The sequence below is a fragment of the Diabrotica undecimpunctata genome, chromosome 8, assembly GCF_040954645.1.
Source record: "Diabrotica undecimpunctata isolate CICGRU chromosome 8, icDiaUnde3, whole genome shotgun sequence".
Taxonomy (NCBI): domain Eukaryota; kingdom Metazoa; phylum Arthropoda; class Insecta; order Coleoptera; family Chrysomelidae; genus Diabrotica; species Diabrotica undecimpunctata.
The window spans coordinates 118,351,873-118,378,389 of NC_092810.1; the positions used below are offsets into that span (position 1 = coordinate 118,351,873).

The 26,517-nt window shown below is 31.3% G+C and overlaps 1 protein-coding gene across 1 annotated transcript in view; it reads right to left on the bottom strand.

Annotated features, from left to right (window-relative positions):
* Window positions 1-1,711, bottom strand: part of LOC140447910 (carboxylic ester hydrolase-like) — a 148,304-nt gene extending 146,593 nt beyond the window's left edge. The window contains exon 1 of the mRNA XM_072540833.1: window positions 1,468-1,711. Within this exon, the coding sequence (XP_072396934.1) occupies window positions 1,468-1,530 (63 nt within the window). The 5' untranslated portion in view covers window positions 1,531-1,711. The remainder of the gene's footprint in view (window positions 1-1,467) is intronic.
* Window positions 1,712-26,517: the final 24,806 nt, after the last annotated feature.

Consider the following 26,517-nt stretch of genomic DNA (forward strand, 5'->3'; position numbering starts at 1 on the left):
CGGTTGAGCGAGGGAAGGCAGTGAATACTGTAGAATCCCTAAATATATATATAGTACTGAAGTTGGTCAGAAATCTACCAAACCACATGAATTTTCACGGAGTATTGGTTCACATCTTATAATCTACTTATTAGTCTGAAAGAACGGGGCTTCGTTGCTGCAGGGACTCTAAGAAGTGGGCGGCTGGCAGGTTATCTTTTTTTTAGAAGACAAAGTTTTAATGAAAAATGCTCGTGGATCGTCTGATGTAAAAATAAACAGCAAAAAAAAAATATTACTGCTCTCAAATAATATTACAATATTAGTCACATTAGCATTGAACTATATAGGAAAATATCCTCTTGATAAAGTGAAGAGATGGTGCAACAAGAGCAGAACCTATGTGGAAATCGAATCGGCCAGCAATTGTCAAAGAATATAATATTTCGATGGGGGTGTGGATTTGCATGATATGCTTGAGGAACTATATAGAGTCAAAATCAAAGCAAAAAGATTCTATTTAAGAATAATCTAATCTTATTGATACATGTATTGTCAACTTCTCGTTGCTGTACCGAAGACACTGCACACAAAAACAAGTAAAACACATCACCATTCTCCAATTCAAATCTCAAGTTGGATATGCGTTACTAAAAGCTGGAAAGTCCGACACGAGAAAACGAGGACGTATTTCTCAAGAGAATACACCAAATAAGAGACAAGTAATGCATCCTGCATCAGTGCAAGATGTTGAATTTGATGGCGTAGGACACTGGACACTACCTGATCAAAATCGCAAAGGCGTAAATTATGTATAAAGTCTTACTCTAGAATAAAATGTTATAAGTGAAATATTTTTTATGTTTAAACAATAATAAAAATTGTTTTTATAGTCTCCATATACAAAATTTAATTGTTAATAGTTTAAGTGCAATAATAAACGTATTTCCTATTATAGTTATTTTTTACCAGACCACTATATCAAGTGTTATAGATGGATAATTCAGGTACCACCAACGCCAGATGATTCCAAATAGGATCAACTTTTTTTTGAGTTTGAAGACTCGGATGCAAAATTTTTACAAAAGTTATCAACAATTATTTTTTTTTCATAGCTTCCTATAACATAAATTTTTTTCAAAAAAATGTATTGAAAAAAAAATAATTTGGGCTGGAAAGGGTTAAGAGGAACTTTAGCTATTGGGGCCTTAAACCCGATACTTTAAATTAATCGGATACCTAGAAAAACTAAAGAGAAAATAAATAAGACAGTAATAAAGACTGCTCTAATATAGGAAAGTAAAATCTGAGTTTAAAATCAAAATAATATTCTTAAATTGGAAAGCTTAAGAAAAACGTGCTGGGTACGATTAATGGAAGTTTTAGAAAAGATAATTGAAAGTGGAGACGGAAAACAAACAATCCAGTAATGAAAAAGAGATATATATATTTATTCTAAACATATTGATTTAAACAAATTTTACTCACCCCACAAACGTTAACATTGAGCACTACAAAAACTAGCAAAGCACAATAAATTAAGAATTTCATTTGTATCGGATATGAAAATCACAGCAATGTTACTAGTTACAAATCAACAGGGTTATAATATCTATTTAAACTTGAGGTTTTTACATATAGCTAAGAGTGTTTAAAATTAATATTAAAAAATTATTTTATTTAGGATACAACGATCAATGCCATCATTTAAAGTACAGTAATCACCTTCAAAAAAGTTACGTATAATATAATGTGTTTTTTTATAGATTATCTTGTTACATATTTTAACAATATACTTATAAACGGAATTAAAGTCTATTTTTTTTGTAACTATTTACATATTTTATTTAAAAGGTGTACTTGAAGATTGAACAACAACAAACAATAATTTTTAGCACAGCTGTTTCTAATCTAGGGAATGCACCGGATGTCCCAAAAAAGTATTGCTCTTAAGCTATTTTCTTATCACATTTTAAAGTAATTACTATTTAAATGGGAATAAGCCTCAATTAAAAGTTAAAGTAAGTTTATTGACGTTTCAAATTTCCACTTCGGAAATCGTTCTCAAAATACAAAGATTAGTAAATTAAACAAATTTTGTTTTTTGTTACTTGGTTAAAATTTCTTCTAATAATTTAATTTTATCTGACTGATTTATATTGACAACTCAGACATACATTATATATTTTAAAGTAGACGACTTTAAAATGATAGGGACATGATCGTTGAGTTGCATTCCTGGGACGACTTCAAAGGAGACTACATTATAATGCACAGCCTAGGTTTTGCGTGATTGGTTGGTGGGTGGGTCCCAATTTAAAAATTGGCGGGTTTCATGTTTATTAATATGACAATCGAGGTATCTCTCTTAGGTTATTAATTTAACTTAGAAAAATTATAATAATTTTATATTTATTTTATCTTTTGGGACTCTGAAATATTTTCAGCCAGAAAATAACAGACGTATTTTGCTAACATTATTTTCTCTTTTAGGGACTTCAAAAATATTTCGAATATTTTATTTCTTTTTCAGGTTAAAAATAACTTAGATTATTTTTCTGATATTTATATACTGTTTTGGAACTTTGAAACATTTTTATTATAAAAATAACTTATTTATTTTATTACTTTTCAGGTCTTTTTCGACTTAGGAAATTTTTAATACGAAATTTGTGAATAACTTTTTATTTGTTTATATTTTGTTGCATGTCTTTGTTGATTAGTCCCGGAGGCACTACGACAGACACAAATTTCGCATTTTCATGAAAATCTGACAATTTTAAATATCTTTTGTTTCCCGAAATTTTTGGGACTTTTTTTCAAATTTTACTTTTTTTTGATTTTTGCATTAATTTGTCTTAGGTGTCATAACTAACGACCCTCTTTTACAGATTCTTAGTTCTAAGACTAATTAACACTTTGTTTTCAGATTCTTAGTATTAAGATATCTAACCCCTTTCTTTGCAGATTCTTAGTTATAATACTAATCAACTTTTATTGCAGATTCTTACTTGTAATAAACCTATTGTATTTTAATAAAGGTATTTTTCCCGCTAGCTAGGGTTCATATATAACCTATATATCCACGGACCGTGATCCCTATATGCTCCGGTCCAACATAGCTATGGATAGTGCGACTGGACCACCTTCCCTCATTCCCGAGGATCAAATCCGCGACAATTAGTAATATATGTAGTAAAATTTCATAAAATATATGTATAAATGCTTAGTTTAGGCCTGAATTTTAAAGCTGTGTTAAGTAATGATGTTATAATGTTATATTTGTAGGCTTTTATATTAGAATTGTATTTTTAAATCGGGATATACTGGGCCCTAGGCGAGGTTTAGAGGGGTTTTCCTTCGCCATTGCACCAATAACGGCCCCCCCTCCTTTGATTTCCCAGATTTTTAATAAAGAATAAAGATATTTTAAACATAGCTGTTTAGTGTTATATTTGGTTTGCAATAGTTATTTCCAGTAAACTTCTGCTTCATTTTGTTGACAATGACAATTTTTCATAGTACTCGATTCACAATATATCTTTTTATTATCCTACATTTGTGGTGAAATCTAACATAATTCAGTGTTCTAAAAAATGAAAATGGATAAATGTCAATTTGGATTTATGCAGGGAGGCAGGTCTACATCAGCAATTTTTATTATAAAACAGCTAATTTAACAATTTAGAGTGAAAGACTTGCACATAGTATTATTAATCTTGAGAAAGCACATGATGAAGTTATCAGAAACCTACTGTGGCACAGATTTAGTAGGAAAGGAGTGCCGGCTGAATATGTGAGTGGAGTATGAGCAAGTAACAACTATAATAGTGTTAAAACTACTATATATAGTTAGAATAACTATTATAGTGTTAGAACGATACAATTGTAGGTGGAACTGGCCAATTTTGTGTGAAAATAGGGCTTCATCCGGGTTTCGCCCATATTTATTCTCATTTGTGCTGGATTAGATAACAACTGAACCTCCTTGGTATACAGTAGCGGAGACAGGTCCTTAATGACAAATGATTAAAATTAAGTTGGATACAAACAAAAATTTAGAATATTCTTTTAAAAATGATATTTCAAGTCCAGATAGAGTAGTTGGCTTGAATAGACAAGAACTCACAAAAAATGATAATTTTCGGCTTTTAGGATCGGTATTACCGTTTTATTTATCATACTTCAATTAAAGGTAAAGGAAAGAGGCAAATTAAATGATGTGTGATAAATAAGTTACCAAGAAAACTAAAAGGTAATTGTATAGGACTGCTTTTAGACCAGCTATGATGTATGGTACTGAATGTAGGGCAGTAAAAAAGGGGATGAACAGAAATTGCATGTTTCTGAAAAACCATAATCTCGGAGAAAAAGCGGAGAGGTACTTAGTCCCTGGAAGAGAACATAAAAGTTTACAGGAAAATAATTAGAGAAGCCGATCCCACATAAAGAAAGCTAACGAGAATAATAATGTTAATGAATGTTCTAGAAATAAAAATAATAAGAAGAACCTCTAAATCTTAATAAAAAAAATTACCTAATCAAAAAAATTAAAACAATATCTATATATCTAATAAAAAAAAGCATCACTAGCATATCAAAATAAAAAAACACAAGTCAGATTTAATTTTACCTACATAATCTCAAAAGAAAAAATAATAACATTTCTAATAAAACTGTAATAGCCAGCTTAATCCTAAAATGTGAATATCATCCGCTTTGTACCAATACCACAGTATATTGCTACTCTTTATATTGCTAATAAATTCTTTAGCGATATACTGTGTCACAATACCTCAATTGTCATTTTAATAAACATGAAACCCGCCAATTTTTAAATTGGGACCCACCCACCAACCAATCACGCCAAACCTAGGCTGTGCATTATAATGTAGTTTCTTCAAAGGCACAGGTAATTTTGTTATCTACTATTATATGTCGAGGTCAAATACAACATTCAACAAGGAATTCAACATTTAAGGAAAAATTCAAAGGCAAAGGTAATTTTGTTATCTACTATTATAAGTCGAGGTCAAATACAACATTTAATAAATTGCAAAAATGCAAAAATATTTAGAGGGTAACTAGGGCAAAAATTTTATGAATATAAAATGCATGAAAATGCAAAAGTTGCAGAACATATGTCAATAACAGAACTATTAGTTAGACAGTTAAAAGATGTTAAAGAAACTATAAACAACAGTGTTGTTTGTTCCAAAGTAATTAATAGTTTGCCTCCTAGATTTAATCCCTTTCGTACAGCCTGGGACTCTGTAGCTATAGTGTATTTTTATGTATGAGAGAGTAATAAAACAATAAATTATGTATGCAAATCCCTAAACTGTTGATACGGGTGACTCAATGAAAAACAGATATTTGTCCACAAGTTTACAGAAGTATATAGGAAAACAATTTTAAATTGAGTATGACCACCAGGTATAAAGGTTGGAGCAGAATAGAATACAATAGTTGTGAGGTTTACTAATCCCTAAATAAGGTTGCCACTGTCGGAGTGATGGAGGTTAACAGGTACTAATGAATTTGCAAGAAATGTAAGATGTTTATTTTATTGGTTATATATAACCAATAAAAGTTTAATAAGTACCTACCTATTTGCAAAATAAAGTTTAATTCTTTAGATAAAATAAAATGTTTTATTTTATCTTAAATGAGTGCATTCCACGAAGTAAGGGTTTCAACAATCAAACATTTAATTCTTTAATTCCAGGAATCTACGAGAGTAATTGACTAGATAATTACCTTCTAAACTTATTCCACAGAAAATGTGATAGTGGGTTTTTCCATTTTGTATATAGGAAGGTCCAAGTGGCGTATTCAAAATTCTTAACAGTTCACTAAAAGTAGGTACTTCAGTTGCAAGGTGTAGTTTATTGTGTATACTAGTGTTATGAAAAATTTGGAAGTGCCGTGTAAACGCCGAAAAATTGGTCCTCTAACAGTTAATGAAAAAACATTAATATTTAATTGTTTTAAATCATTTACAGACAAACGTTTATGTGAAAGTGTTGATGAGACCGTTGAGTTAGTTAGCAGTACACTTTGTGTTGGGAAATCTACGATTTACAGAGTTATTAAAGAAGAGAAATGTGGTAGTTTTCAAATGCCACGTAATGCTCCAGGGAAACCAAAATTTCAAATAGAATATCATTTTAAAGAAGGACTTCGACGGAAAGTGCATGAATTCTTCTTTAGACAAGAATTTCCAACATTGGATAAAGTTCTTGTCTCAGTTCGAGATGATAAGGATTACCCAGAAATGAGTCGAAGTACGTTATGGAAACTTTTAAAAGAAATAGGCTTCCGCTGGAAAAAGAATCCCAGAAAGTCTATTTTATTAGAAAGAAGCGATATTGTCATATGGAGAAGACATTTTCTAAGAACCAGAAAGGAAATGAGAAACCAAAAAAGAAAAATATTTTATCTTGATGAAACATGGATCAACGAGGGTCATACACCAAATAAATTTTGGCAGGATGAAACTGTTACAAGTCAAAGGCACGCTTTTGTAAATAACTTATCTACTGGTTTAAATCCACCATCAGGAAAGGGACGCAGGCTGATAATAGTACACATTGGCAGTTCAGACGGTTTTGTTGAAGGTGGTTTATTAACTTTTGAATCAACTCGTACCGGTGACTACCATGAAGACATGAACGCTGATGTCTTTCAAGAATGGTTCGAACAAATGATAGATCTTCTTCCTAAGAACTGTGTAATAGTAATGGATAATGCAAGTTATCACTCCAGACTTATAGAAGGACTGCCCACAACCAAGTGGTTAAAAAAAGACTTGCAGAATTGGCTGAGTTCAAAAAATATTACGTACCATCCCGGATCTATAAGAAAGGAACTTTATTCGTTGTGTGCCCTTCATAAAGAAAAATTTAAAAAATACGAAATTGATGAAATTGCCAAAAAATCGTGGAATGACAGTACTTAGATCCCCACCATATCATTGTGAATTAAACCCGATTGAACTGGTATGGGCACAGATAAAGAGTGAAGTTTCAAGAAAAAATACCACTTTTAAAATTCATGATGTTAAACAGTTGTTTTTGGAGGCCGTAAATAATGTAAAACTGAAAACTGGGAAAAGGCAGTAAATCACACTATTAAAGAAGAGGAAAAAATGTGGAAGCTGGACAATATTACTGATAAAATGATCGAGCCAGTTATTATAAATCTTGGTTCTGAAAGTTCATCTTCTGAATCTGATTTGGATTTGTAACAAGTAGCTGTAAGTTTTATATTAATATTTTTATTCATCTATTTAACATACCTTAGACGGTTTTAAAAACTCTTTTTCTCTTTTGTAATTTTTAAAAATTAAAAAAAAATGTGAATTTTTTTAAACCCTTTTTAATGTAGGCCAGTCAGTTCTAATATAGTGTGTGATAAAAGAGGTCACTTTTGTTTACATACACATAACACTTTTTACAATTATTCAAAGTAATTTTTCAATTAATCTTGAGCACGCCCACGGAGTGGTCGGAGCTACCAGTTAAAATTATGCTAATTACTCTCTCGTTCATAAAAATAAACTATAGTGATCAGCAAACTTTCTAAAATTTAGCAGCAAGATTGTTTAAAGAAGAAACTAGAATGAATAATGATGACTTTGAAATATCCCGTCTTGCTTATCAAGTAGAGGATTTACAAAGTAAACTGGAAGCCACCAGTAAAAAGGCAACAAATATACAGGATTTAAAAAGAATTCCACCTATAATTATTGTAAACGCAAAAAACATTCGGTTAGAGAGTGTAGAAAAAGAATACATGATTTCAAAAATGAAAATAAAATCAAGTCATCAGGAAGTAATTTAGCATCAAGTTCAGCTTATATATGTGATATTTCTTCCATGTACTTGTCAACCTCCAGTGTAAATAAAGGTGAGTGGATATATGACTCAGGAGCAAGCCTACACATGACTGGTGAAAAATTGTTGTTTTCAAAATTAGAATCTCTATCTAAACCTATGGTTGGTAGAATAGCAAACGACAAGCTGATTCCTGCAGAAGATAAAGGTGTTATTGAAATACAGGCATTTGTCCAAGGTGAGTTGTATGATCTCACTATAAATAATCTCCTATACATTCCTGAACTTAGTCACAGCTTATTTTTAGTGTGAGCTATGATAGATAAAAACTTTACCTATCGTTCTCATTAAAACGGGTGTCAATTTCTAGAGCCAAATAGAAACATTTCATGTGTTGGATTACGTAGAGATAATCTGTGAGTCATGCAATATAGCCTATTGTAAAATGTAATTTAGCTTGCAAATCATTAATAAAGTTATGGTATGATCGCCTAGGGCATATCAACTTCACTACAATTAAGACAACTGCTAATTTGGTGGACAATATAAGAGTTGACGATAAAGAAGAATTTTTCTGTGAGACATGCCAGTATGGAAAGCAGTCAAGAAAGTCCCATAAAAGTCTTACAAGAAGCAGATCAGACAAACCAGGTGAAATGATTCACACAGATGTATGTGGACCAGTACACATTTCTTCTCCAAGTGGATAAAAATATTTTGTTTTATTAAAAGATGATTGTAGCAGTTACTGCAGTGTTTATTTTCTAAAGCACAAGTCAGATGTTCTTGACAAGTTTAAAAATTTTAAAATACTGATTGAAAATCAAACTGACAATAAGATGAAGATTTTGAGAAGTGACCAAGGAAAATGAGAATATATCAATAATGACTTTCTGGACTTTTTTAGGAAGAATGTTATATTAGATGAATGTTCATTACATGAATGTAAATAGTGGTATATATGTTCTTAATCGAACAGCTTCAAGTCAAGTACAAAACATGACTCCACATGAAAAGTGGTTTGGAAGAAAACCAAATTTAAAGCACATCAGAGTTTTTGGCAGTACAGCTTAGATTTTGATACCATCACAGCTTTATAAGAAGTTTGATTCAAAATCAAGAAAATTATTGTTCTTTGGTTATGATGGATATTGAATGATGACATGTACGATATTAAAAAAAGTGACACTAAGGAGAGTTTAGACATGTCACAAGGCAGAAGGTCTCAAGCAACAGATCATGATGATCAGGATTTTGATTGTAATCTGTTCTATGATACCAATGATAATAATGTTAATGATAGATAGCTACGTAACAGAAATACGCTGTCTGACTATTATATATACACTCGCGATCATAAAATCCGAGTCACCTTGAAAATTTCAAGTTTCTTGAATATTTTTGCATCTGGTGCAATAATAACCTTTTTTTAGGCTAATGTATTTTTTATTTGTCATCAATGTTTGTTTTGAAAGAAAGAAAAAACGGGTTTTTTATTGTTTTTATTGAAAAAGCAGAAAACAAACCAAATTGTTGAAACATACATACGAAAGAAAAAATTAAAAATACAGAACGTGGTAAAACATCGGTGGAATTTCAATGACTAATATCGTGTATTGCCTCCCCTTGCTCTAATAACCTCTTGCAGACGACGGGGCATATTCTCAATTTTTCTCCGGATTACATGTTGTGGTATATTCCACTCTCTCACTACCAGATCCTTAAGCTCCTGTGCGTTGTTAGGAGGAGGTGTATGGGTTTGAATACGTTTTTTTAAACCGCCCCAGAGATGTTTGATGGGATTCAGATCCGGAGATCTAGCTAGCCAGGGTAACCTCGTAACCTGTCATGGTGGGTATAACATGTTCTTCCAGAATCTCCGTAATGTACCTTCGTGCAGTTAAGGACCCATTTTCGATGAAAGTTAATTCTGTGCGGAAGTCGGAAGATACACCTCCCCAAGCCATGACCGAGGCTCCACCAAATGGCATTCCTGGAGCAAAGCAAGCTTGTGAAAATCGTTCACCGGTTCTCCTTCAAACTCTTACACGTCCATCGGATCCAGTTAGGCTGAAACGGGATTCATCTGAACATAAAACTTTGCTCCAATCATTAATTCCCCAATGCGCGTATTGTCGAGCAAAAGCTAGTCGTGCAACTCAATGCGCACGGCCAAACGGCGGTCCTGTAGCCATTACCCGAGAAGATAGTCCAGAAGAACGAAGTCTTCTCCTGACTGTTGAAACGCTAACATTGCCATTTCGTACTTTCTGTAGGCAATTTCGATGCATAACCGCAGTTGAAGTCCGGTTTCGTAAAGCCTAAAACACAAGGAAACGGTCATCTCGTGCAGTGGTCATTCTTCTTCGTCCAGAGCCAGGTCGTCTGGTTAGCAAACTCGTCTTCTGAAAGTGTTGAAGCACTCGTTGAACCGTAGAAAGGCTTACGCCAACAGTTCTTGCGACTTGCCGTTGAGTGTGACCGTCTTCCACAAACGCAACAATGCGTGCGGTTTCAACAACAGTCAAGGCATTTTTGGCAAAAAATAAACAATAATAAACACTAATAATGACACTAATAAACACTAATGGTGGCAATAATAAACGTTTGTTTGTTGCGTTTGAACAGAAAGTCGAAGCACAAATGAGACATTTAAAACAAGCGGCAGTTACAGGTACCGTCCATTTTGGGAAGTGTATAGTTTTCCGCGAAATCGGCATTATTGGAATTCTTTATTACAAAGGAAACCGCTAAACCAACAACAATTCTAAGAAACATGCATTAGTTTGTATTTGTGTTATTATTATTTGCGATAAAACTCATTAAAAATGAAATAACGGCGTTTTTGAAGGTGACCCGGATTTTATCCTTTGGCCTCTTATCTCGTCCATGATGGATCTTCTCCAAGTTTGTACTGGGCGACCTCTTTTTCTTTTCCCTTGGGGATTCCACTCTAGGGCAGTCTTTGCGATACTGCAACTATTTTTTCGGAGTGTGTGACCGATCCAACCCTACTTTCTGGACTTTATTTCATTTTGTACCCTCTTTTGTTCGGTCAGGTGTAGCAGATCGTCGTTTCTGATGGTGTTAGGCCAGAATATACGAACAATTCTTTGTAGACATTTGTTAACAAAGACCTGTAGTTTGTCTGTGAGGGTGTTTGTCACTTTCCAGGTTTCACATCCGTAGAGTAGAACAGACATGACATTTGATCGGAATATTCAGATCTTTGTCCTTGTAGTATATTCGCCAGATCTCCAAACAGGGTTGAGCGTGCTAAAAGCTTGTTGAGCTTTTCGTATTCTCATACGAATATCGTCTTCTGTACCTCCGTTTTCTGTTATGACACTTCCAAGATATTGAAGCCTGACTATAGCCTGACTATTATGGTGTAGCAAACTACTGTGACATACTAGAACCCATAAGTTATAAAAGTGCAATAAAGTGTGAGGATTCTAGCTAGTGGCAACAAGCAATAAAAATAGATGCCCTCAAGTTTAATTACACCTAAGACATGGTGAAATTGTCCGATTGTGCAAAAGTGATAGACAATAGTGGGTTTATCGTGTTAAGACTGACTCAGATGGTAATCCTGTTTGTTATAAAGCCCGCCTGGTTGCACGCGGTTTTATGCAAGAACGTGGAATAGACTATGAAGACACTTTCGCGGTGGTTGTGCGGTCAGTGCGGATTTTGCTATGCTTAGCAGTGGAAAAGGACCTTGGACTTGCTAATTTTGATGTACAGACTGCGTTCCTATATGGTGATCTACCAGAGTGTGTGTATATAAAGCAGCCAACTTGTTTTGAAAGCTTATACGGACTTAAGCAATCACCACTATGCTAGAACCAGAAATTTGTATCCTTTATTAATAAATTTGACTTTAGACAATTAAGAAGTGATCAATATGTTTTTGTTGGTAATTTTTCAAATTCTGAAACTTATTTAACAATTTATGTTGATGATGGACTTGTCATGTCAAAGTCAGAAAATGCTATAAGTGAACTTTTAGAAACTGTTAAGCAAATATTTAAAATAACTGTAAATTTAAATAGTAAATTACATTTTGTTGAACTTGATATTAAACAAGATCTTAATGCAGGTACAATTGCTATTCATCAACATAATTATATAGAAAAACTTCTTGTTAAATTTAATATGACTAATGCTAACCCATTAAAGATTCCTGCAGACCCTAGTGTACCTTTGTCAAAAGGAAATATTTTAAATTGTAATAAATCTTTGCCATATCGTGAGACTGTTGGTTCACTAATCTTTCTGACAACTACCAGTCGTCCAGATATTACATTTGCAGTTAATCAGATGAGCAGATTCTTAAATGCTTCGAGTGATGAACATTGGAAAGCAGTAAAACGAATTTTTAGATATCTGAAATGTACTGCTCATTATAAAATTGTTTACATAAAAACTAAACAAATCAAAGTAATAGGCTATACTGATGCAGACTATGCTGGCTCTCTGGATACAAGAATATCTACTAGTGGATATGTATTTATACTAGGAAATGGTGTGTCCTTGGCTTTTGGTGTTAGAAAAGAGATTGGAATTGATGTGTCTCCTATCAACATCTTTGTTGATAATCAATCTGCCATTAAGCTAACACATGCACAACAATTTCATAGCAGAACAAAGCATATTAATATTAAGGTTCACTTTGTTCGAGACGAGTGTGAAGTTTTTAACAATCTATCGAATAAGTTAAATTTGTCAGTTTAAACTATGTATTTGTTAATTTGTATTAGGTCTTTGCTTTCAAGTCTTTTGTATTAGGTCTTTGTATTCAAATCTTGAATAAGTGGAAATGTTAATATAACCTCCCGGACTAATGTAATATTCAAGATATAAGAAAAAGAAGAATTAGGTTTTTAAGGTTATGTCTATGTTCTCTAATGTAAAAACGGTTACACATAATTATGCTTAATTAATATTCTCAGTTTCTCGGGCTAATAAATATTGTGTAATAAACTTTTACATGGACAGTATAGTTGTATTTATCAGAAGACAAAATAAACAACAAAACTAACCAACTAATGAAGGGAAGAAGACAACTACTTGAGGAAAAAAACGCCGCACTCAAGCATACGTAGAACTTGATAAAACAATTAGAACGAAACTAAAACGCGACAATAAAAATTAAACGAAAACTTAATAGAGCAAGTCATTAAACAAAAAGAAGGCATAAAATGTCTAAGACTGGGTGTACAAAAATCATTAAAATTAAACACACCAATAACAAGGAAAAGAAGGACAAATATAAAATAGCAAAGTTGGTCGAAGACTTGCAGCAGCTATACTTGCAGTATACCATTTTACGAGTTATGAGTGTAGACTTTTCTTTGATCTTTGCACATCTTAATTTTTCCCCAACTTCTGAGCAAGTGGAGCATGCGTCAACTCTAGGTGTACCATAAACTAAATAATTATAAAGTAGAAAGTGAAAATCCAAAAATTTTTATTTGTTCGAAATCAAAATTCAAAATCTTACATAAATGAACCGACCGACATGGGAACTCTAAAATTGCCTTCCATATCATATCGATTCATCTAAACAAGAACCTTTTTTTAACTGACTTCTAATACTTGAAATACGAGTAAATAATAATATGGGAAAGAAAAGTAAGATTTGGTTTAACGTATAGTGCCTTTACAATTCGCTGATATATATTTCGTCCTTTGAAGACTCATCAGAGCGACTGAGTAAGAAGCTCCAAGCGTAAAATCAAAGCTTTTCCGTAAAAGGAAGTAATAATGAAACAACTTCCTAAAGACGCAATTAAATCTGTGCCTTCTTTCTAAATAATTATAGTTACGATTAAACAAATTTCTAAAATTACACAAATTACACTTAGTCTGAGTCACTTTTAATATGTAAGTCTTTTTATTCTGTTTTTGACAAGGACATTCTTCTTAAGTTTTTTGTGTTCGGATAAGATACTTTTTTGAATTGATTTCAAACGTAAGAAATCTCCATATTTCTAGTGTTTTTAACAGATTGGGTTTCGGGGAAAATGTTTATTTTACATGCCTTAAAAACCCCGAAAATATGGCTTAAAGATAATGGCACTAACTGACGCCCGAACCCATTACTTTTTGGATGAGTATGTATATACAGGTGCTGGAAGCGATGGCCAAACATTGTCAGAAGAAGAATGAAAATTTAATAAACCAACGCAATCAGTTCTTCATCTAGTAAAATGTATTGAGGCTTCTAACCGTAACGTAACAGCAGACAACTGGTTTACATCCTTAGAAGTGATAACTAAGTTAAGGAACCGAGGCCTAACTTACGTGGGCACTGTTAAAAAAATAAAAGGGATATACCTATTCCTTTTTTGCCAACTAAAACGAGGCTCGCGGGATCATCTCTATTTGGATTTGGCGATACAGTTACATTAGTTTCATATGTACCTAAACCACAAAAAGTGGTACTTTTGATGTCTTCAATGCACTACAGTAATGCAGTAAAAGATGAAACAAACAAACACGAAATTATCTAGTTTTGTAATCAAACAAAAAGAGGCGTCGATGCATTAGATCAAAAATGTACAGTGTATTCCTACATCCCTACCTGGAAACCCCTAAAAGTCGAGGTATGAATTCATCAAATCTCTGACTTGGCAGCTTATGCAGGATGATATGGAAAGAAGACTAACTATTTCTCAAATTCCAAGGCAATTGAGACATATTATCGCTTTCATTTTAAAAACAGACATTCCTGAACAGGAAAATGCTATTTAAAAAAAAAGAGTAGACTGCTCAAAATGTCTACGATCATTGGATAGAAAAATGAAGATAGTTTGCGTTAATTGCAAAGCGCCAATATGCCACATGTGTGAAACACACATTTGCAAAGATTGCCTATAAGAATGGAATGGTAGTTTTTATGATGTTTTTTGTTTTAGGTAATTTTTTTGTTTTGGTAAGTTACATTGATAGTTTCGTTTTATGTTTTAAGAAAAACAATTTTTTTTTGTTTCTCATTTTTTTTGTTACAGGATAATGTTTAGTCTAGTTACAAAATAACTCAGCTTTTGAGGCTGTTTCTTAGTTTAATTTTTTATGCGTGATAAGTATTTCAAATATTTGTTAAATTTATGTTATAACAAAATAAACGTCTTTAAAATATTGAAGTCATTTTTTTTTTAATAAACAAATATCAGTGTCTAATTTTGCAAAACACATTGGGGTCAGTGTGACCCCAACTCGCCATACACGTAACAAAAAATGAACCTCACTAGTTACGGGTTAAGTTTCATAAGTTTTCAATGGCGGTAAATTTTGAGATTGTGTCACTATTTAATAGGTGGCACTGTTAATATTTTAATTTTATTTTAATTGTGCCTTGTGTTATGTTACATATATTATTTACATCATCATCATCATATAACGGGGGTCCTACGGCGATTGCCGCTTCCCGCATTTCAGCCTCCATCTTTTCCTATCTCTCCAATCTCCCGCTTCTAAGCATTGTTTTTGTAATTTCTCTTCTCCAGGAATTTGGTGGTCTTTCCCTTTTCCTTCTTTCTGGCGGAACATACATTAAGGCTTTCTTTGGCCACCGCTCCTCCTCCATTCTCATCACGTGACCATACCATTGTAATTGCCTTCCTTGTATTCTATCTGAAAGAGTATCTCTAATTCCTGTACGGTTTCGTATTTCCTCATTCCTGATTCTTTCCATTCTCGATACTCGACATGACCTTCTAAGATAATCCATTTCCACAACGTTTACTATATCCCGTTCATTCTTTGTCATCGTCCAACATTCGGCACCATATGTGGTAATTGGTTCTACAATTGCTCTGTATACGCGAAGTTTGGTATGCATCTTTATTTTATTAGACCACAGTAATGAATTCAGTGTTCGGATGCATTTTTTCCCTTGGGTTATTCGGTTTTGTACATCTATCTTAACTCTGCCATCTGCTGATATGATGCTTCCTAGATATTTATACTGGTTGCAGCCTTTTATGACTGCGTTTTCAAGCCTTAGATCTGTGGTATTTCCTCCAATTTTTTAATATTCTGTTTTGCTTATGTTTACAGTAAGCCCCCATTTGGCATATTCCTCAAATAATTTTCGATTCATATAATTTATATCTTCCTCATCGGTTGCAACCACCACCTGATCATCTGCAAACAACAATGTATACAGAGTTTCTTGTCCCACTTCGATGCCCATAAATCTACATTTATTTCTCCAATTCCTCAATACTTCTTGGACGTATATTTTAAAGAGTGTCGGTGACAAACAGCATCCTTGCTTTAGGCATTTATTGACTTTAAATTCATTTGAGGTTCTGGTTCCAATTTTTACACAACTAACTGCATTTTCGTACAATTTATATATCGCTCGGATATACGTCGAATCCAATCCGGACCTTTTGAGGACCTCAAACATTTTCTTTAAAGGGACACTATCATATGCTTTCTCAAGGTCTATAAATACCAAATGGGTCTCTTTACTTCTTTCGACACGCTTTTCAATTATTTGTCGTAGGATAAATATATTATCAAGGCAGGATCTCCCGGTACGAAAGCCGCTTCGTTCTTCAATATCTTGTATCTGTCTTTCAACCCTCTTCTTTAATATTCTGCTATTATTTACATATTATTAATATTAGTACAGAAAATATTAAGTATAATTTCAATTCGGTTTTGTGCATTTTTTACATTATTATATCATTTTATTTTTAGTGGTATTTTTTTAGAATATTCTATTGATAAAAAATTCCGATTGTACTTGAACTCATTAAGATAAAAAACATACAATATTTCTTGGTAAACAATTTGATTGTTTGATTGACGTTTCATTGCTAATATCACGAATTTTATTTTTTGATGCAAATTCCGACCACTTTTATTCGTGGATTTCATGATATTGACTTAAAGTTTATTAAATGTTTTAATAAATTTAAATATTTTTAACAAATATGTTAAGTATGTTCAAATGCATGGTTTCGCTGACAGTAGTATCAAAGTATATGCTGCCTGTGTTTATCTAAGGACCGTATCTAGTGACAACTCTGTCTACTCTATTCTACTCACATTTAAATCTAGAGTAACCCCAATTAAAACTGTATCTCTAACTCTAAATAAACTCTGTGCAATTTTTGAAAATCTATAAACTTGAGGTCTGATTCAGAAATTGCTTTGTGTTGGATCAGATTTCACCCGTGGAATGTTAGAAGACCAACTTCTTCTTCAGCCTTAAGTAATCCTACTTTGGACATAGGCCTCCCCCAAATAAATCCAGTGTTTTCTATTTTGCGCCACTTGCTTCCAATTGTGTCCTCCGATCTTCTTAATATCATCAGCCCATCTCATTTGTGGTCTTCCTTTGCTTCTCTTTCCTAACCATGATCTCCATTGTTGTATTTCGTGGTTCCATTTTTTATCCTTTTTTATTTGGCGGCATGTTCTACTGCGTCTTTTACTTTGGTTTTGCTTCTAATCATTTGTTTGTTTTTTTGTCTATAAGTCTCACCCGCATACCTCTCTCTATTGCACAAAGTTTTATGGTGTCGAATGCCTTTTCATAATCAACGAAGCCAATGTATAAATTCAAGTGATATTCATTGGCTTTCTCTATTAGCGTTCTGACTGTAAGAAGATGATCTGCTGTACTGTAACCCTTTCGGAATTCTGCCTGCTCTATCGGTTGATAACTATCGAGTTTCAACGTTAACCTGTTAGTTATTACTCTCATAAACAGTTTGTACATTTGGGACAGCAGGGAGATTGGCCTATAGTTGTTCAGATCTCCCCTGTCTTCCTTTTTGAAGAGAAGTATTGTCAAACTTTCATTCCAATCATCTGGGACTTCTACTCTGTAAAGACATTCGTTGAAAAAATTTTTCAATTCTTTGAGAATAATTTCATCCCCCTCCTTCAACATTTCTATAAGTATTCCATCTGGGCCCGGAGCCGTATTGTTCTTTAGTTGTGCTATAGCTTGTTTTATTTCGAAGGATTCTATATTAGGGAGTATTTCTGAGTTGACATTCGTTATCTTTCTCTTAAGATCTTCCTTTGCAGTGTTATCTGGGTTCTTGTTTGAGGAACATAAATCACGGTAAAATGTTTGAGTGAGAAACTTTTAGGATTTAGTTCTTTTCTCTTATCTCCTTTTCATCTTTATCCTTTAATGAGATTATTATAGGCTGTCCTAAGTTTGATCTTAGGCATTTCAGGCCTCGGTTCTTTTCTATCTACCTTGTTTCCATTATAGATCCTTAAACCTTATTTTACTCCCTTCTTTATTTGTTTATTTAATTCTTTGAAACCATTGGTGTTTCGCTTTCCTTGGCTTAGAAATTCGCGTCTCTTTTCCATTAACGGTTTTGTTCTGTCACTTATTCTGTCTTCTTTATTTTTTGTTTTGTTTGCAACAGTCAGTCCTGCTTTCAAGAGCTTTCGTTGCAATTCTTTATTAATTGTATTCTTGTCGAAGTATGCTTGTTGATAATGTTCTACAAATTCTTTTCTTAAGACTTCTCTGTACTCATCTCCGTTCTGTCATAATTTAGTTTGATATATCTGATTAAAATAATTAGGTGGTCTGTTTCTACTAGTTTTCGCCTGTTTAATATGAATCTTTGCTCTTAAAAGGCGATGATCGCTGCCAGTTGTGAACCCTTTGAGAGCAGTTATATCTTCAAAAATGTCTTTGTTCCCACACAAGAAGTAATCGATCTCGTTTTTCGTTTTTTTATCGGAAGATATCCACAAGTGTGTGTTCATGGCATATAAATTTTGGTGTTTTAAAAGGTTATATAATTTTCTTTTCTTTCATTTCGTGTGCCATAACCATGCATCTCTATTTTAGTTTCAGTATTTTCTTCATTTTTACCTAATTTTGCGTTAAAATCTCCGATAATGATGGTATACTTTGTATCATTTTCTTCTAATGCTGTTATCAAATCTTCGTAGAACATTTCAACTAGCTCTTCCTGATGTGTTGATGTGGGAGCATACACTTGAATAACAGGACCTTATATTGCAAGATGGAGAAGTTATCAAACATTGCAACACATATAAATATTTAGGTATGATCATCACAGAAGAAGGCATTGTAGACGACACAATTGAGGAGAAAAATAACCAAGCAAGAAAAGCAATTTCCCTTCTCAAGAGTATCCTTTGGGATCAATCAATCTCTAATAATAACAAGTATCACAAGATATGTAACACAATCATTAAATGAATAATTACCTACAGTAGTGAAGTATGGCAAATAAAGGAAAGATACAAGAGAAAACTTGAGGCAACGGAAATTGATTTCTGGAGACGTTCAGCTGGAAAATCTAGACTAGAAAACGTAACAAACAACAGAATAAGAGAAATTATGATAGTAAACATACAATAGTAGACGATATTTGTACCCAATAACTCAGATGGTACGGTCATGTACAGAGAATGTCTGAAGAACGTCTCCCAAAACAAGTCTTAATGTGGACCCTTTACCGTAGAAAAAAAAAGAGGAAGACCCCGCCTTAGTTGGAGAGAAGGCATCAATAGAGAAATGAAAGACATAGATATAGAAGAAGACTTATGGATGAATCGAGAGGAGTGGTCACTGGGTATCGGAAGATGTAGAAGAATGTTTTAAACTGATCTATATATATTTATATATATATATATATATATATATATATATCTATATATATATATACATATATATATATATATATATATATATATATATATATATATATATATATATATATATATATTGTTATGATGTGCTTTTTTTTTTTGAATGATGAGCAATGAGTATTTTTAATAATATAATATATAGGGTTTTTATCGCGGTTCTCAAAGAATTAGCTTGTAAGTACTTTTTTAAATTATCTTTATTATAACTATTATGAAACACACATATATATCTAACCTAGCCAATGTAAATTTAAAATAAACTATCTTTAAATTGATGTTCTTATAAAACTAATTAAATTCTATAGACAATGTTAAATTTAAACAAACTATCTTCAAAATTGAAATTGTTATAACACTAACTAAATTATATTAACAAAATTTTGTACCTTTCTTTCACTGAATGCCTAAATGAACTGTTTTCCACTATATATATTCTAATCACCACTGAATGTCTTCGTACTTCGGTTATCCTTGTTTTTGTGAAATTTCTTTTTCCAATTATCAGCTTCTACCAATTTAAGATATATTTTTCTTCACCAGCATTTATATACCACCAAGCAAACAGCATTTATATTTATTCTTCTTTTCAATATACCAATATCCAATTATTATAAGTTGATTTATACTAATCTCCAACCATAACATAATTTAATTTCTTCCAATATACCTTTTTTAATTATATTAAACAATTGGACTATTTGTACTTGATTCACTGACTCCAACTAACTTTCATATTTCTTACTAAACTTTTCTGACTGACTTCTTGAAAATTCTGAACAATTTACTACACTATTCACTAACTAAATGTGTCTATTAACTTTCATAATGAACTGGCCTGACTTCTGACTAAAAACTTCATAAACTGCCCTCTTGAATCCAAATCACGGGTATTTATATGTTTTTGGATTTCTAGAACCATCTGGTAAGAGATCATGTTCCAATTTGTTCTATTATATACATGTCTGAATTTTCTGGAACAAACCATCCCGCAAACATGGCCATCTCCGGAGATCCAGATAATTCCATTCTTTTCTATTAATAATTTTGTTGACATTTAGGCTTTTCATATCAGAATAAACATTTAAATCATCAAATATATATAAATTAAACACCTCAAACCAACATTATTATTATAACCCCACTTATATTCGTATTATGATTAATTTCTATCTGTCAATCCACTGTATAGTTGGTTGCCTAAGCACATGGCTCACTTAAATCTATTTACAACATTAAAATTACTAAAATACAACTTTTAACAATTATTATATGCTAATTTATTAAAAATGCCCTCACATAAATAATTTTTATAAAATTCTCTAGTATATAACTTATTTAAAACAACCAAATATCTAATATTATGTAGTATATAACTTATAAATTATTTTCTATAAACCCTAATCGTATCAATACCCCAAAATAATATTTAAAATAAATAATTTACTTATTATTTTTTTAAATATTAATTTTCTCATACCCTATTAAATTAATAAATCAATTTTTTTTTATTTAAAATGTGTTAAATACATCCCTGTTCGCTGTCTATGTCAAAACAGAGAACAACGGAGCACAGTTCGGCTATTCTATGGTCAAACTGTCATGTCAAATGGAGCAATGGATGCGATATCAGAGAATAAAATATAACCTTAATTAAAAATATAATAGATATGGTGTTCTGTTTATTTATAGACAAAATCTAGGAATTATTTCCATTCAACAGGCTTTCATCCATATGAATTGGTAAGTTTTACACTTTTTATAAAGACATTTACACAATCAATTCTGTATCTAACCCCAAATTATGATTTTTAGGGTACAAATTAATTTCCATATATACAAAATTCAACAAGTATGATGTCAAATTGATTCAAAATAATGAAATCTACCATCTATTTAACAAATCAAGTCTATTGAATAAAATGGATATATCAGTAAGCTGTTAGTATTTTTATAATTAGTGTTAAGTTTATAATATATTACTTCTTTTTGAAAAAATGGGCATTGGGTAGTAATTTCTTTTGCTATACTTATGTCATTCTTTGCAAAATAATTGTTCCTAAATAGCATCCATAGCTTTCTTGAACCAATATGCATATAATTGTTATGTAAATTTTTCAATATTTTCTTTGCTAAAGTTCTAGTTATTACATATACTTCTATGCCATTTATTATTTTATAATATACCCCATCTTTCCTAAGGACTTTTTGTTTTTCACTCAAATTGATCTGATCTCTTATAATTTCTTCTCTAGAATATAATCCAGTACTGTCTACTAATTGATTTAATCCAATTTTTATTGTTCGCTGCCCTTTTTGTGATGTATTTTCTAACCTTGATAAAGCATCTGCCACTATATTGGATTTTCCAGAAATGTATTTGATTTCAAAGCAGTATTCACTAAGTATTAGACTCCACCGATGTATTCTACTGTTTCCATATTTGTTATTTAATATAGACGTTAAAGCTTGGTGATCTGTTTCTATTGTAAATTCATTACCCAACAAATAAAATCTTAATTTTGTGACACAGTGTATTATACTTGCTAGTTCTAATTCTGAAACTGAGTAACCCTTTTCATGTGGCTTTGTAATTCTTGAAATGAATTGTATTGGGTATTCGACCCCATCATGTATTTGTAATAATACCCCTGATAATCTCTCTATTGATGCATCTGTTCTTAATATGAATGGCTGTGTGTAGTCAGGATAGTATATTTTCAAGTTTGACAGAAAAATGTTTTTAATTTCTTGGAATGCTAGTTCTCTTCTCTGATCCCATCTCCATTTTACACCTTTTCTCAGTAGTTCAAGTAATGGAATTTCTTTTATACTTAGATCTGGTATCATCCTTTTATAATAATTAATTATTCCAATAAATTCTCTTAAAGTTCTTAAATTGAGTGGTGTTTTATATTCCTGAATGACTTGTGTCCGTTCTGGATCCATTTCGATTCCCTTAGTGTTAAGTTTATAACCTAGATATATGACTTCTTTTTGAAAAAATGTACATTTTTCTTGATTTATTTTTAGTCCAACTTTGTCTAATCTATTTATTATAATTTTTAGGTGTTTCTCATGATCTTCAGCCGTTTTAGAAAAAATTAATATATCATCAATGTAGTGAATTACAAAATGTTCATATTGATCCAAAATATCATGAAGACATCTACATAGAGCACTGCAAGATGATTGAAGTCCAAATGGTACTACTTTGAATTGATATACTACTCCATCTATCTGAAATCCTGTATACTGTCTACTTTTTCTTTCTAGAGGTATTAACCAAAAACTATGCTGTAAATCGATTTTAGTAAAAAATGACATTCCTGTAATTCTTCCTAGTATTCCATCTTCTAACATATTATTAATCGTTTTGTTTACTTCCTCTCTGTATTTATATGGTATTGTGTATGATTTTGTTTTAAAATCTTTTTCCTCTTTAACTTTTTTACTATGGATATAATTTTGTGCAATTCTATTTTCTTTATTGACAAGTCCCTTGTGTTGCTGCAATATGGAAATGACTATTGATTTATATTCTTCAGGGCAATTTAAAACTTTTATCATATCTTCTTCTTTATAAATAACATTATTCTTCATTATGTACTCATTATTCCTTGCTTCCAATTTTACGCACTCCGCCTCGTAGGCATCCATCTGCTTAAAATTTCCATTCCTTAAATATTCACTACAATAATTATTCTTTACATTCTTTTGGGACATTTCCCTATCATCAAAATACATTTTTTCTTCATAAACATCATTATTTTCTTTTAATAATATCCTATCAACTCTTATTCCTTCTTCTACCTCATCTTTCTGCATAAATTTAATTGTTTGCCCTTCCAAAGTTACCATTTTTTCTTCAAAATCTATCTTTACTTTCTTCTTTTCCAATTCATCATTTCCCATTAATATATCAACACATAAATCCTTGACAATAAATCCTTGCATATTAATTTCTTTATTAAGAATATTAATTTTAAAATTGGCTAGTTTATCAATTTCACCCAACTTCTTATTATTTGCACCAATAATTTTAATTTTTGGAATCTTTATTATATCTGATAGTTTTATTGTATTAAAAATAAAATTCTCCGAGACTAAAGTACTTTCTGAACCAGTATCTATCATAATTTTAATCATTTTATTTTTGGCCAAAGCATTTATATAAATTAAATTAATAGATTCAATAATTTTCTCTTCATCTAAAGAAATAAATTCAGAAGGTTTTTCATAATAGCAATGGCCTAACTTGTAATTCAGAAAGTTTACTGCACAATATTTTGATTATTAGAATTGTCAGATTGTATCTGACCACTTGGATCTGATGTCCTATGTCTTTCCCTACTATGACTTCTACTCACATTTTCCTGCCTTGTACTACTTCGTTCCCTGTCTTCGCAGCTTCTATTCCTTCGAACACAATTTACCTGTCTGTTATAGTTAGGTCGCTCTGTATTTCTTCTATTGTTAAAATCTTGTCTATTATTATTAGTACTGTTATTAAAATGTTGTCTATTATAATTAGTATTATTATTAAAATTTTGTCTATTATAACTAGTATTATTATTAAAGTTCTGTCTATTTGGATTACTGTTATTATTATTAAAATTTTGTAAATTATTACCATACCTAGTATTAATGTTATATGATTGTCTATATTGTTGAATATCATTTTTATTATATTGAAAGTTATTATTGTTTTTTCTGTTGTTATTATTACTTGTCATATTGCCTCTTTTTATTCTTTGAATAAAATTAATAAAACTATCTATTGTTTGAATATTTTGTACAGTTACTGTTTGGACAACATCAGCATCAAAATGTCTAGATACATTTAAGACTGTTTCATCCTCTCTAAGTGGTGGTTCTAAATATTTTGCAACTGTTATCAGTTTTAATGCATAATCTACCATATTTGATTTTAAATTGTGATTATACTTTCCAAAATATAGAATTTCTCTAAACTTGGCTTGCTCTAATTCACCCCAATAATAATTTAAAAATTTATTTTCAAATGTTTGAAAATTATCTAAATCATTCTCAATACTAGCAAACCAAGTTGCTGCATTGTCATTTAATGTCATTCTAATATAATCTTTAATATCATTAATATTATTTACAAATCTTAATTTATGTTTTAAACTATTTATGTATACTCTAGGATGCAAATTTTTTATATTACCAGAGAATTTAATCCCAGTCTCATTTGTTAAATTTAAGTAAGGTCTCCCTATGTCTCTCATTTGTGAAATATCATCTATTCTCTGTTCCACATTTCTTATTTGATTACAATTTATTTGGATATTTTGTTGTATATCGTCTAATTTTTCTTCTGTGTTTCTCCTGTCTTCGTTAATTTTTACTTCTAAGTTACATTTCTGTAACTCTATTTTCTGTTCTATATCTATCTTATTATCTTGAATAATCCTCTTTACTTCTGTCCTCTCATTGTCTATCCTTTTCTTGTAGTCATTCCGTATACTTTTTATTTCATTTGCTACTTTTTTCTCTGCAGCTTCAAGTTTTTTATCCATTTGTTTTTCTATTTGCTTTACAATTTTATTATTATTATCTTCTATTTTCTTTTCTAATTTTCTATAATTCTCTTCCATTTTTTTCGTGTTCTCTTCCATTTTTTTCGTATTCTCTTCCATTTTCTGTTCCATTTTTTTCATGTCTTCTTTGACTTCTTTTGAATTCTCTTCTATTGTCTTGTTCATCTGCATCATTAATGACATCAAAGCTGCCATATTGACATTTTCCTCTCTTTCTGGATTCATTTCTGCAGTATCTTGTGGAACTTGAACTAAACTCTCCTCTTGTATAGGTTGTGTTTCTACTAACACATCTTCTTCATTCTTTTTGCTTCTTGTACCTTTCTTTCCTTGAGACATTTTGAGACTTTACTTGTTCAAATATAATTAAAATTAAAATCTATACTTTTTCTTTCTACTGATAATTAATTTAATTATATGAGAGCACTTATCTTCCCAAACTAATTCTTTTAAATAGAGAGCCCCCACGTTGGGCGCCAAATTGTTATGATGTGTTTTTTTTTTTGAATGATGAGCAATGAGTATTTTTAATAATATAATATATAGGGTTTTTATCGCGGTTCTCAAAGAATTAGCTTGTAAGTACTTTTTTAAATTATCTTTATTATAACTATTATGAAACACACATATATATCTAACCTAGCCAATGTAAATTTAAAATAAACTATCTTTAAATTGATGTTCTTATAAAACTAATTAAATTCTATAGACAATGTTAAATTTAAACAAACTATCTTCAAAATTGAAATTGTTTTAACACTAACTAAATTATATTAACAAAATTTTGTACCTTTCTTTCACTGAATGCCTAAATGAACTGTTTTCCACTATATATATTCTAATCACCACTGAATGTCTTCGTACTTCGGTTATCCTTGTTTTTGTGAAATTTCTTTTTCCAATTATCAGCTTCTACCAATTTAAGATATATTTTTCTTCACCAGCATTTATATACCACCAAGCAAACAGCATTTATATTTATTCTTCTTTTCAATATACCAATATCCAATTATTATAAGTTGATTTATACTAATCTCCAACCATAACATAATTTAATTTCTTCCAATATACCTTTTTTAATTATATTAAACAATTGGACTATTTGTACTTGATTCACTGACTCCAACTAACTTTCATATTTCTTACTAAACTTTTCTGACTGACTTCTTGAAAATTCTGAACAATTTACTACACTATTCACTAACTAAATGTGTCTATTAACTTTCATAATGAACTGGCCTGACTTCTGACTAAAAACTTCATAAACTGCCCTCTTGAATCCAAATCACGGGTATTTATATGTTTTTGGATTTCTAGAACCATCTGGTAAGAGATCATGTTCCAATTTGTTCTATTATATACATGTCTGAATTTTCTGGAACAAACCATCTCGCAAACATGGCCATCTCCGGAGATCCAGAGAATTCCATTCTTTTCTATTAATAATTTTGTTGACATTT